Source organism: Oncorhynchus mykiss, chromosome 12 (assembly GCF_013265735.2).
Source record: "Oncorhynchus mykiss isolate Arlee chromosome 12, USDA_OmykA_1.1, whole genome shotgun sequence".
NCBI lineage: Eukaryota > Metazoa > Chordata > Actinopteri > Salmoniformes > Salmonidae > Oncorhynchus > Oncorhynchus mykiss.
In genome coordinates, this window is record NC_048576.1 from 69,952,097 (window position 1) to 69,964,751 (window position 12,655).

The window sequence follows — 12,655 nt, forward strand, 5'->3', positions numbered from 1 at the left end:
GGGTAGGTTTGTTGGATCTACGAACATTCCAGCAAGCATGTTGGAACATCGCATGCCAGATGAGATGGTCATGAGAGGGACGTGCTTTTTAAAAATGTTAACAGTGAAAATATGAGCAGAAAATTAACATAGGCCATTGTAAATGTTAGATAAATAACCATTCATATTTAAGTAGAGAAGTAGACCAAAGGTTGGAATTTAGGACCTGCGAGAACATAATTCTGGGCCTTTCTTTCCGACTCAGCCAGATGGGCGTCTCCCCGTTAAATGAGCTTCTCTATAGAAGCGGGTAGGGTATTCCCACACAGTGCAAATAACTTCCACTCACTGTCTATGTTCGATGGGCATTCAAATAATAAGGCTTTGTAAATAGTATAGCACAGACGTTATTACATAGTAGGCTGTGCTTTAGGTCGGCTTCCTCTGGTTTGCGCTCGAGTCAGATACCTAGGCCTATTATATGTGGCCGAGGGCTACTTTACACGTTTACAGAATTCCTCTAAAGAGGAGGGGGTGAATTGGATGCCACACACCTCCCCCTTCTGAACGAGCAGAAGCTACGTCCGCACTTCTCTCTTTCTGCATCTATAGACGGTAGCCAACGGAGAAGTCACGGCGAAATCATCCGTCTGTTTTTCATACTTTAACAAAACACCAGGGAATACGTTTATAATGGAGTCAATATTTGCGTTAATATTTCTCTGTGTAACGGGAACCCATGTAAGCAGTAGCCCGGGCCCGTTAGAAGATGTGGTTATTGATCGGTATGACATTCCAAGAGTTTGTCCCAGAGAAGTGCAAACGGGAGATTTCGTTCGTTATCATTACAATGGTACCTTCACCGACGGCAAAAAGTTCGATTCAAGGTAAGCTACGACGCACGACTCGCTTGTATAGGTCTATTGACATAGGCTTGCCCTGCTTTGATGCTCTTCTGCACTGATTCCTGCATCTGATTCCTGTGCAAATACATTCTGTGCTGGCTGGAGGACATTTTCGTTTAACTATGGTCTCACGCAGTTGGCCTGTTGCAGACGTGTCCTACCTCTAAATTTGCAGCCCCTCTAAGCAACCATTTTGAAACTTTGTATCGAAGATCCTGCTCTTCATAGATGCATTGTAACTTTATCCCTGCGCTATGCATTTTTGCACAGATACATTGTAACTGCCGTGTGCGTTGGTGCGTGTCATGCGCATCCTCGAACGAGGCCTATGTGGCGCTCAGCACAATATCGTTCAATGGTGTTTACTACTACGAAATGCCACGCACACTCAATGCAAAGACGAACAGCTGAATTCAGTTGGTTGATAGGCTGGTTGAGGCTTTTTCTTAAAATGCCTGTTTAGTTATTTTACGATGGCCTACTTTTGTGTTTTGTTCATTACTTAGTTTATTATTTGCACACAACCCATTCAGATATGATTAGATACATGGTTTACAACCAGTTAAAATGCATATAAATAGTCTAATATAATAATAGGAATAGAACAGAATAACTTGACTAGACCCCGCCTACCATTGAAAGAAATATAATCTTTGTAATCTTGAGGAATGTCTCTTCTATTCTCTCCATCTAACCTCTCTTCTACCCATCCCCCCTTTCAGTCATGAACGTGGTGCACCCTTCAGTGGGCAGGTGGGACTGGGGCGTCTCATCACTGGTCTGGACAGGGGAGTTCAGGGCATGTGTGTCAATGAGCGCAGAAAAGTTACCGTCCCCCCACACCTTGCCTATGGAAGCATAGGAGCAGGTAACAAACAACTAATTTCATTCTCTTATATGACCTTTACAGTTTACATAGGGCCTGGCGCCAGATGGTGTGCCCTGTACAAACTAAATTCCACAAATAGTTATCCTCTGATGCTGTCCCCAGTCGTATATTCCAGTGGCACACAATGAATTCCCAACCTGTCTCTCTCTCCTAGGTGATGTGATCCCTGCTGACACTGTGTTGGTGTTTGACGTGGTTCTGCTCGACATCTGGAACACAGAAGACAAGGTCCAGACACGCACCCTCAGCAAACCTGAGAGCTGCAAGCGCCTCGTGGAGGCTACTGACTTCATCCGTTATCACTACAATGGCACACTGCTGAACGGCGTGCCCTTCGACTCCAGGTGGGGTCCATATCTACTCTCAGTCATGCTGTATGTGTGTGTGTGTGTGTGTGTGTGTTAACCCGTTCCGTCCATGTCTCTTTCAGCCACTCTAGGAACGGCACCTATGACACTTACGTGGGCATGGGCTACCTCATTAAGGGTATGGACGAGGGTCTAATCGGCATGTGTGTGGGAGAGACACGCACCATCATCATCCCACCCTTCCTGGCCTATGAGGAGAAGGGATATGGTAACTACTAGTAACCACTGTTTATAATCCCTAGTCTATGAAGAGAAGGGACATGGTAACTACTAGTAACCGAAAGGTTGCAAGATTGAATCCCCGAGCTGACAAGGCAAAAATCTCTTGTTCTGCCTCTGAACAATCACCACTCTCTTAGGCCCACTGTTCCTAGGCCGCCAATGAAAATAAGAATTTGTTCTTAACCGACTTGCCTAGTTAAATGCAGGTAAAATATATATTACAGATGAAAAACAATGTTGTGGACCACCCCCTCCGAGGAAGTAAGATTTGCATTGGGCTGTGTACAGATAATATAATTGACTCTAAACACCCATCCTTCTCTTCCAGGCACTGTGATTCCATCCCAGGCCACCCTGGTGTTTGAGGTCTTCATGATTGACCTGTTCAACCCTAAGGATGACATCGCCGTGGTGGTCAAGGAGGTGCCTAAGACCTGCACCCGTAAAACAGTGGTGGGAGACTACATTCGTTACCACTACAACGGCACCTTCCAGGACGGCTCTGGCTTTGACACCAGGTAGGAACGGGTTTAATACATCTACTGTCAAACCAAGACTTGTGTGAGTGAAAAGGCGCATTGTAAAGACTGACACTAATTTGCATTTGCTATGTTTCCTCTTTCTGCAGCTACCAGCGCAACAGCACATATAATACCTACATTGGCATGGGCTATGTGATCCAGGGCATGGACAAGGCCCTCCAGGGGTTGTGTATTGGAGAGAAGAGGCGTGTCATCCTTCCTCCTCACATGGCCTATGGGGAGAAGGGAACTGGTGAGTATGTGGCTCTGTGGCATTGGCCAAAGGTTTTGGGGTGGGAGGAGTCAGAGTAGCATTTACATGTCTTACTGTCCAGTGGCCACGCCGAGTCTTGTCCCTGCTCCTATTCAAATTCCCTTCTCTTTTTTTCTCTCCTCCTCCCCCACTCTAGGAGACCTCATCCCCGGCTCGGCCGTGCTGGTCTTCGACATCCACGTTATCGACTTCCACAACCCTAAGGACCTCATTGAGATCAAGGTGACCAGCAAGCCCAAGAAGTGCAACCTGACCAGTGAGGTGGACGACCTGATCCAATACCGTTACAACTGCTCCCTGATGGACGGCACCCTGCTCTACTCCTCGTGAGTAGGAGCGCCTCCTGTCCATCGCACCGCCATACTGCAACGCCACACTGCAACGCCTGATCCAGTCATGTAATCTAATCACCCCTGGCTACTTGTCTGACTGATATCACTAGGACTCCACGCCAACAGACAGGAAGACTTATCAGCTACTTATGTTGTGTAGAAAGGAAAATATATGATACAAAATATAACCAAGACATAGAAACCAGCCATATCTATAACTATATACTGTATCTTACATATTATATACATCTTACAACGTAGAAAGTATAGGGCTACATACTTAATTCCTACGGACTGATAGCAAGTTGGAGCATCGGTGGGGCCTTGATCAAGATCTCCCTCCTCTTCCAGGGACCACTATGAGAATGCCCCCATCACCACCCTGGGAGCCAACAAAGTGATTGAGGGTCTGGACGAGGGCCTGAGGGGCATGTGTGTGGGAGAGAAGAGAGTGGTGATCGTCCCACCCCACCTGGGACATGGAGAAAATGGAGGTGAGGGAATGAACTAGTCATGATCACTTTCATCTTGAAACCCAGAACCAAATCCTGCGTGGCGATATCTTGCGTTTGGACATTCCAATATTCCGACACTGTTTCTATGTCTCTCATCATGCTCTCCCCTCCATGTCCCTGCAGCCAAGGGTGTTCCCAGTAGTGCCGTGCTGCACTTTGAGCTGGAGCTGTTGGACCTGCAGAAGGGAGTGCCTGACGGCTACATGTTTGTGTGGCTGGGGGACAGCCCGGATCCCCTGTTCCCTGCCATGGACCTCAACAAAGATCTATCTGTCCCTCTGGAGGAGGTAAGATAACACACGCCAGACATTTAGCATGATCCATCAATCAAAGTCAGGATTCACCCAATAAATTCTGCCCTTTGCTTGGTAAGGCACTGGTAACATCCTTGTGTAGGTCAGGACAAGTCAGGTGATCATCTAAAACTGCAATTATTCTTTAAACGATGTAGCTCTTGAAAGGACAACTCTAATATTTCTCTCTGCTCTCTCTAGTTCACAGCCTTCATAAACCTCCAGGTGGCAGAGGGCACAGGTCGCCTGAGGCCAGGGATGGATGCTGACGGCATCATCAAGGACATGTTCAACAACCAGGACCGCAACAGTGATGGCAAGATAGTGGCTGAGGAGCTCAAACTGAAGGTGGAGGAGGATTCTGACAAGGCCAGACATGAGGAGCTGTGAGGGGGTACAGTCGAGCCGGGCAGAGGGGTGCGGGGACGGAGAGAGACACAACAGACTGACAGACAGAATCTATGCAATTAGGGGGTTACCAACTAGTGGAGCTCTTAAATACATTTTATTATGTAGAAAACACAGAAGGTTGGTGGCATCTTAATTGGGGAGGACAGGCTCGTGGTAATGGCTGGAACGGACGAAGTTGAATGGTATCAAATACATGGTTTGATGCCATTCCATTTGCTCTGTTCCAGCCATTATTATGAGCCGTTCTCCCCTGAGCAGCCTCCTCCACTGGTTGAAAATAACCCAAAATGGTCCATACTTATTTAAACAAAGGACTGCTTCCATGTGTTGTAAATTGCCTTATGAAAATGTGGTCCATCTATACTTTTTATAAATAACTTATTCTCCAGTTTTGCATCATAATGTTTTCAAAAAATGTTTGACTCAGACACATTTAGCTAAAAGCACTTTCATTGAACTACCTTGTCAGCCATTTGGGGTGGTCCTTCTTCCCAGGATGCAATGCAGTTGGTTTCAAAATGGCTGATAGGAATACATGGCTGTCTCCCACCCCTCCCCTTCTTCCCAGACATGAAAATGATGTTAAGACTGTAGGTTGTATATTTTAAGAGTGGCTATTTTGTACAATACAAGATTGTGTAAGTGCCTTGCATTGTAGAATATACATCACATAATAAACAACATCTGTTTTTCTAATAAAAACCTATAAAAAATGCATTGTTTCCCGTGTTTGGGATCCATGTCCCTTGTCTAGGGATTGTGTAGGCTGGGAATAACATTAATATAAATTTCCCTGGGAATGGCATCAGTAGTGATTACAGAATTGGATTTTGGCATGTTTTACAAAAAGGAAATAGACCTAGATGAAGTGAAACAAGGGTTCAGTGGCCACATTTTATTTACAGTTGTGGAGAGGTTATCCTGTTCTGCCTACATATCTCATACAGGTGAAAAATACAATGTAGCGAACACACTGTCCCCTCAAAATACAATGTAGCAAACACACTGTCCCCCCAGTAACACACGTCTCAAGGGAAATGTATGACCGGATTCTTGCGTACTGTACCAGTGACAACGTTATTTAATATGAATGGATTTCCACTTCAAATCTTTAAACATGTAACTGGGTGAAAATGTTATACTATAATTTGGCAAAACATACTAATAATAGCAATAGAATCAGATGCCTTGGCTGTACCAAGAACTAAAAACCTCCATTATGTGGCAATTAAATGTTTTGCTGTCATACAAAAAATGAAAAGTACTAAATATTCAGATGTTCTTCACCATAAACCGAATAGGTCAACCATTACTTTTACAGGACTCTAAAAGATACAACACAATCAAAACTGCTGTTTTACAGAAAGTGATGGCATTTCAGAGAAAATATAAACATGGCAAATATTCAAAATTCTATTATTTTTGTCATGTACTTTCGATGTATCAAGGCTAAAGGTGGATGGATTTTTTTGATGTAAATGTCAATATATACACATGGCTCGAATTACTATTACTTTGACCACATGGTGGCACTGTGGCGCCAAAAAAGTCAATTGTAAAACGTAGCCACGCACACAACCCTAGGCCATAATACTGTGACACAGTCTCATCAGATTCCATACTGATGATATCCACATAAAACAGTAGTCTATTGTTAAGAGCTGAAAATAAATAAGTGCCTAACATGAACCTCATTTACTGTAATCATTCTCATTGAATAGACACTTCTCAAAAAAAAAAAGGGCGAGAACAAAGTCTCACGAAACAAAAAAAAATGGCGTATAGTGTATAGAACACTAAGATAAAACGCTGGCGTTTCAAACTGACACGGCAAAAGTCAAGTTAGATTGCCCTCTATCCTGTCCTCTTTCCCTTTATATGACAAAGATAGGTCCCACATGACAAACAAACCATAACTCATTCAACTTTCATCTATACAGAGAAGACAACATCTAGATCTAAACAACAGCACCCACATGCATACATACAGTACCAGTCAAAAGTCTGGACACACCTACTCATTCCAGGGTGTTTCTTTATTTGTACTATTTAATAGAATAATATTGTATTAGAATAATAGTGAAGACATCAAAACGATGAAATAACATATGGATGGAATCATGTAGTAACCAAAAAAGTGTTGAACAAATCCCAATATATTTTATATTTGAGATTCTTCAAAGTAGCCACCCTTTGCCTTGATGACAGCTTTGCACACTCATGGCATTCTCTCAACCAGCTTCATGAGGTAGTCACCTGGAATACATTTCAATTAACAGGTGTGCCTTGTTAAAAGTTAATTTGTGGAATTTCTTTCTTTCTTAATGCATTTGAGCCAATCCGTTGTGTTGTGACAAGGTAGGGGTGGTATACAAAAGATAAGTCCATATTATGACAAGGACAGCTCAAATAAGCAAAGAGAAATTACAATCCATTATTACTTTCAAACATGAAGGTCAGTCAATGCGGAACATTTCAAGAAATTTTAAAGTTTCTTCAAGTGGAGTCGCAAAAAAACATCAAGAGCTATGATTAAACTGGCTCTCACGAGGACCAACACTTTGGTCCTCTCATGAGGACCAAAGGAAAACCCCCTCTAAGTTCTTTAGAGTTACCAGCCTCAGAAATGGCAGCCCAAATAAATACTTCACAGAGTTCAAGAAACATACACATCTCAACATCAACTGTTCAGAAGAGACAGCATGAATCAGTCCTTCATGGTCGAATTGCTGCAAAGATACACTACTAAAGGACACCAATAAGAAGAGATTTGCTTTGGCCAAAAAACACACGCAATAGACATTAGACCGGTGGAAATCTGTCCTTTGGTTTGATGAGTTAAAAGTTGAGATTTTTGGTTCCAACTGCTGTTTCTTTGTGAGATGCAGAGTAGGTGAACGGATGATCTCTGCGTATGTGGTTCCCACCGTGAAGTACGGAGAAGGTGTGATGATGTGGGGGTGTTTTGCTGGTGACACTGTCTGTGATTTATTTAAAATTCAAGGCACACTTAACCAGCATGGCTCCCACAGGATTCTGCAGCGATACGCCATCCCATCTGGTTTACACCCCGCTGGACTATCATTTGTTTTTCAACAGGACGATGACCCAACACACCTCCAGGCTGTATCAGATGACCTGGCCTCCACAAACACCCGACCTCAACCCAATTGAGATGGTTTGGGATGAATTAGACCACAGAGTAAAGGAAAAGCAGCCAAGAAGTGCTCAGCATATGTGGGAACTCCTTCAAGACCGTTGGAAAAGCATTCCAGGTGAAGCTGGTTGAGAGAATATCAAGAGTGTGCAAAGCTGTCATCAAGGCAAAGAGTGGCTACTTTGAAGAATCTGAAATATAAACTATATTTTGATTTGTTTAACACTTTTTTTAGTTACTACATGATTCCAAATGTGTTATATCATAGTTTTGATGTCTTCACTATTATTCTAAAATGTAGAAAATTGTAAAAATAAAGAAAAGCCCTTGAATGTGTAGGTGTGTCCGAACGTTTTACTGGTGCTGTACATTCCTCATATGTAGACAGAGCATACATATCACCAGTAACGTTTCTCTCCCCACAAACCCAATACACATTTACCAGACGGGGAAGTCACCTAGTTTCCCTGTTCCATTTCAGTTGGACTATTGATGATTCAGTTGAACAATTGAGAATGTGACCGTAGGGTTGCTGAGTAGAGTAATTCAAATCAAATTGTAGGACTATAAAGGATGTTGCTCTCAAGTTGTAAGTGTTCAACAAGGATTCAACTGGAGGAGCGTGGAAGGGCGACACAGTCTGGAATCCATCCCAGCGACCCACACAAACATCCATTGGAGCTTTAGTAAAAGACCAAAAACAATACCATTCTGACTTGGCTCATGGTATTTGACTACTGGCACTTCCTGAGCAAGAGCTTTCTAAACCAGCACGACATATTTCCTGTAGCGTCGGAACGCTCGTTACTGATTGGCCAGTGAGATGAAGTTCATGGTCAGGTCACTTGGTGCTGGTGAGGTGGAGCAGTAGGGCGTTCGGCACTTCCATGGTCTCATCCTTCACCAGCACGATGTCATAAGCATTCAGGTAGGACGTCTTCCTCTCCTCCACCTGAGAAAGGTCATGCAGAGAGGGAACGGTTAACAAGGGGTCAATGTCCAACGACATTTAAACAGTGCTTGAACAAGCTGACTGTGCATTAAAACAAGTCAATTGCCTTAAAATACAACTTCGGAGTAAAAACAGTAGGTAAAAACATGACTTCTTGCATGGTTGAGGGTTTATTCGGGTGGGAGAGAGAGATCTTTGGTGTACGTGTAGCCAGTACTACCCTACCTTGTCGTTGAGGAAGCCGATCTTGAGGATGTTCTCCATGCTGTGCACCCCATCAGCCATGGTCAGGTCCCCCAGAGAGTCTCCCACCAGCAGGACGTTGTGGCGTGACTTCAGCTCCTGGAAGTGGCCCGTGTTCAGCAGAGCTCCCTCCCTCTTGTTATAGATGTGGATCAGCTCCCCTTTGAAGGCCTTCAGCACTCCCTGAGAATGAGGGACACCAATGGGTTGAATCCTCATTCAAACCACTAACCTTTTACCCAGTCTTTGCGTCGTCACCAGCATAGGAAAAGCGCAAAACTAAGTGTTTTCATGACAACCCCCTCTCCCTACTCAACTCCATAGAGGCTACCTGTATTGTAAATACTGTGGTTTGTGTGTCAGTGATAGCCTACTCACAGTCTCATCAAAGTCCATGTAGTTGGAGAAGACCTTGACGTTGGGGTGAAAGACCCCGGCCTGGCGGATCACCTCCTCCAGCACGTCTCCTAGCCCAGCAGAGAAGATGAGCAGAGGGATGCTGTGCTCCTGCAGGTGGTCAAAGAACAGCTGGTAGCCCTCCCTGGGGACACAGCAGCATAGATAGCGCTGTAATCACTACCATTATAGTCATCATCCTGGTCGTCATTAACATTATTGACTTGATATGGCTTCATAATTTGTCTATCTATGCTATCGATGACTTTACACTACTAAACAGCCATAATTGTGGTTTGGCAACAGTAGCAGGGTCTTCTCACCTGAGCATAACATCGGACTCCTTCACCATATCCTTCAGCAGGTCTTTCCTGATGCGCTGTTGCACCAGAAGAGTATGGGCTTTAGTCCACCTATGGGATGCATGAAACAAGGGGATTGGTTAACCCCATCAGTCCCGAGACCCCAGCAAAAATCGCCTTTTCAGTTATCTGACTTTCATTTATCTGCATGTCCAGCCCTTATATTGAGCCTCACAATGAAGTGTTTTACCATTTTATTTTCAGGACAACCAGGGCTACAAGTAGAACACAGAACAATTTGACATAAACAGTGGCATTCATGAGTTTTATTGACAAATGTCAACAAGAAAAGAAAGCCTGCTGAAGCAAAAAACTCATAAAAATGAATTGATATGAATGCTGTAGAGAAATTGTTTACTCAGTGGCAAATGAATATCCAACTAGTCAATGTCAACTGTTTGGAGTTGTGAGCTACGTGAGCTTATTACAGTATTATAGACACTTTGTCCAAGAATTTCCTACGATATTCTATGTAGAAGAACCCCTTACATTCTAACGACTCTTCTGTAGCTTGTAAGCGTCATAGAGCAAAGCGTGTGAGTTCGTGAGAGTCTCAGCTTTTCATCGATAGCTTTTCACACAGACGAATGTTTGGACGCTGAAGAATAAGACGAATCCGATGGTACAACCCATAAGTCTGTAGCTTAAACATACAATGTTTAAAACGGGTTAGAAGTTTTTAAAAATGTGTCAGTATAACAGTGGGACTCATTGGTTAAATGAGACTGCAGGGAGGCGCCTATGTTTGATGTAGAACAGAGGGTATTGGTCAGTTTGACAGCAAAGTGATGTGTTACTGGTCGAGAAGGGCAGTGATTGGCTCAGAGAGCTGTGACTCACCACTCCACCATGAGTGGTAGCTTCTCCTCCGCTGTCCGTTTGGAATCGATCTCTATGGGGTAATATGTGTTGAGCAGGTCCTTCAGCTGAACCGAGGGAGAATGGACAACACTCAGAAAGGATAAACGGGCTAGTACGCATCTAGAAAAGACAGTTATTTTCCACTCATTTAAGCAGTGAATCTTGTGTCATCGTTTTTCTAATCTACACAAGTTTATCTGCCAAATCACAGGATGTTCTGTCATGTGCTCTAGTTGTTCTTCTGATTAAATATACCTGTGCTTTGCACTCCTCACTGATGAGCTTGCTGTTGTCCAGGATATCTATAAAAATAATACAGATGCAATCATCATCATTCTCATGGGCTTGTCGAAAAAAACATCAGTGACAAGATATGGATCGCTTAACTCTACGTATCCATTAGTATCTTCTCCGTACAATCTATCCCAGACTTTGTACTTACTGTGACTGGTAGGGCACCGCTTCCCATTGTAGGCAAACCGTGTGAGGGTCATGTCGAAGTCTGAAATCACCTGAAAAAGCAAGAGACATTGTCAACCTATTATCAAGCAAACATCTCAGAATAAATCAAAACACTTGGGTGTGGTACCCATAGAATCATATATACAATCCTAATTGAATAGGATCTCTGTGGTGGGACCTGAATCGTGCTGGTGCCAGCCTTCTGCATGGCCTTGATGATCTCCTCCACCCTCTGAGGGTCCCTCATACACACTGAGGGACTGGACAGCTCCGGGATCTATGGAGGAGGGAGACAAGGAGTGAGGAGAGAAAGAAACAGAAGAGATAAATATTTCTCCACTACATTGTTATTATTTACCAGACACTCTTATCCAGAGTGACATACAGGAGCAATTAAGCTTAAGTACCTTGCTCAAGGGCACATTAACAGATTTTCCACCTAGTTGGCGCAGAGATTCAAACCAGCAACCTTTCGATTACTTACCCAACACTCATAACCATTAGGCTACCTGCCACCCCTAAACACTTATGTGATGATAAACCCTCATATTCACTGAAGGCCACTGTGCTTGCTGCTGTTTACAGCATTTACCATATACAGAGCACAGATTAAAGTGATTTCACAGCAGCCTAGCTTTGGGACACAACATCGGGAGCCCGTGTATTGGTTGGATCAATAACGTCACATCAGACTCCTGATGTTGTGTCCCAAACCTAACAGCAGTCCTGCTGCGGATAACATCGTATGCATCCAGCTGATACATAGTTAGAATACTGTACTGAGGAGCTGTAGCCTAGACAACTCTTCACATATCTATCGCATGACATCCCCTCATGTGCAGCTGTTGTCACAGCTAGGACTTGAATTAATGGATTCTTACACTAGGGTAAACTAATACCCCAATCACATACTTAACAAGCATGAACAAGTACTCTGTGATTTTACTTTTTGGGATTGTAATGTTATGTCACTGTCACATAACTAGCAATAGAAATTAGGCAGGTAGTTTGTAATAACTAAAGTTACGTTTAAATAGCTAGTTAGCCATTTCAGTCATTCACTCAGTGGCAATCAGGAAAATAAAGTACACATACCATTTTCTAGAGAGATGTTGTTTAATTCAACAAAAGTTCAAAGATCCAAACGATGGATCTAGCTAGAAATTCAATCAATGAGTTATATAACTAGCTAGCTAGCATTTAGCTATGCTGCAATAACCAGTCTACACCGAGGGCTCGCATTTGCTGGCATAAATTGAGGAAGTAAGTGTGTGCGTTTAACATCTTCCCCAGTACCACAAAAGCAGTATTACATGTTCCTAATATAATTTATGTTCTGATAGAGCAGATTAAGAAAGTATTATGGCAAATTGTGTGCTTCTATGTATTCTTAATTCACGTTCTCTCTCACTAAATCTGAAATGGACTGTATTTAATAACACGTATTATGTCGTGTCAAATATTAGTGTTAAATGACTGTTACACATTCACTGTACCATCAGTAGGCATATAA

The 12,655-nt window shown here is 43.2% G+C and overlaps 2 protein-coding genes across 4 annotated transcripts; one reads left to right on the forward strand and one right to left on the reverse strand.

Moving 5' to 3' along the window:
• The first annotated feature begins 325 nt into the window (after positions 1–325).
• LOC110538177 (peptidyl-prolyl cis-trans isomerase FKBP10) lies at positions 326–5,424 on the forward strand. 2 transcript variants are annotated; one of them, XR_005035128.1, is made up of 11 exons: positions 326–866; positions 1,607–1,752; positions 1,928–2,117; positions 2,204–2,349; positions 2,692–2,881; positions 2,992–3,137; positions 3,295–3,484; positions 3,842–3,984; positions 4,129–4,292; positions 4,500–4,855; positions 4,937–5,424. XR_005035128.1 is itself a non-coding variant. In XM_021624815.2 (10 exons), the coding sequence occupies exons 1-10, from the start codon at positions 673–675 to the stop codon at positions 4,686–4,688; spliced, it is 1,698 nt and encodes a 565-aa protein (XP_021480490.1). In that variant the 5' UTR covers positions 326–672; the 3' UTR covers positions 4,689–5,424. The 2 variants fall into 2 exon arrangements, 1 of the variants encoding a protein (XP_021480490.1); XM_021624815.2 differs by having other exon boundaries at positions 4,500–5,424.
• Positions 5,425–8,088: 2,664 nt separating this feature from the next.
• LOC110538178 (cytosolic 5'-nucleotidase 3) lies at positions 8,089–12,415 on the reverse strand. Of its 2 annotated transcripts, XM_021624816.2 has the most exons (9): positions 12,238–12,415; positions 11,321–11,419; positions 11,123–11,192; positions 10,936–10,982; positions 10,660–10,745; positions 9,781–9,870; positions 9,440–9,602; positions 9,044–9,244; positions 8,089–8,818 (listed from the first exon to the last, which is right to left on the reverse strand). In XM_021624816.2, exons 1-9 carry the CDS (start codon positions 12,238–12,240, stop codon positions 8,708–8,710), a joined length of 870 nt encoding a protein of 289 aa, XP_021480491.1. In that variant the 5' UTR covers positions 12,241–12,415; the 3' UTR covers positions 8,089–8,707. The 2 variants fall into 2 exon arrangements, with proteins under 2 accessions (XP_021480491.1, XP_036794129.1); XM_036938234.1 differs by lacking the exon at positions 12,238–12,415 and having other exon boundaries at positions 10,660–10,800.
• Between the last annotated feature and the right edge of the window lie 240 nt (positions 12,416–12,655).

Excerpts from the sequence above, each read along its gene's own strand:
- LOC110538178 (XM_021624816.2), bottom strand. Across the intron at positions 9,871-10,659 it reads CTACCACTCATGGTGGAGTG|GTGGACTAAAGCCCATACTC; the intron begins GTGAGTCACAGC and ends TGCATCCCATAG. Across the intron at positions 9,245-9,439 it reads ACATGGACTTTGATGAGACT|GGAGTGCTGAAGGCCTTCAA; the intron begins GTGAGTAGGCTA and ends CCTCATTCTCAG.
- LOC110538177 (XM_021624815.2), top strand. The coding sequence starts at position 673 with ATGGAGTCAATATTTGCGTTAATATTTCTCTGTGTAACGGGAACCCAT. Across the intron at positions 1,753-1,927 it reads CTATGGAAGCATAGGAGCAG|GTGATGTGATCCCTGCTGAC; the intron begins GTAACAAACAAC and ends TCTCTCTCCTAG. Across the intron at positions 3,985-4,128 it reads GGGACATGGAGAAAATGGAG|CCAAGGGTGTTCCCAGTAGT; the intron begins GTGAGGGAATGA and ends ATGTCCCTGCAG.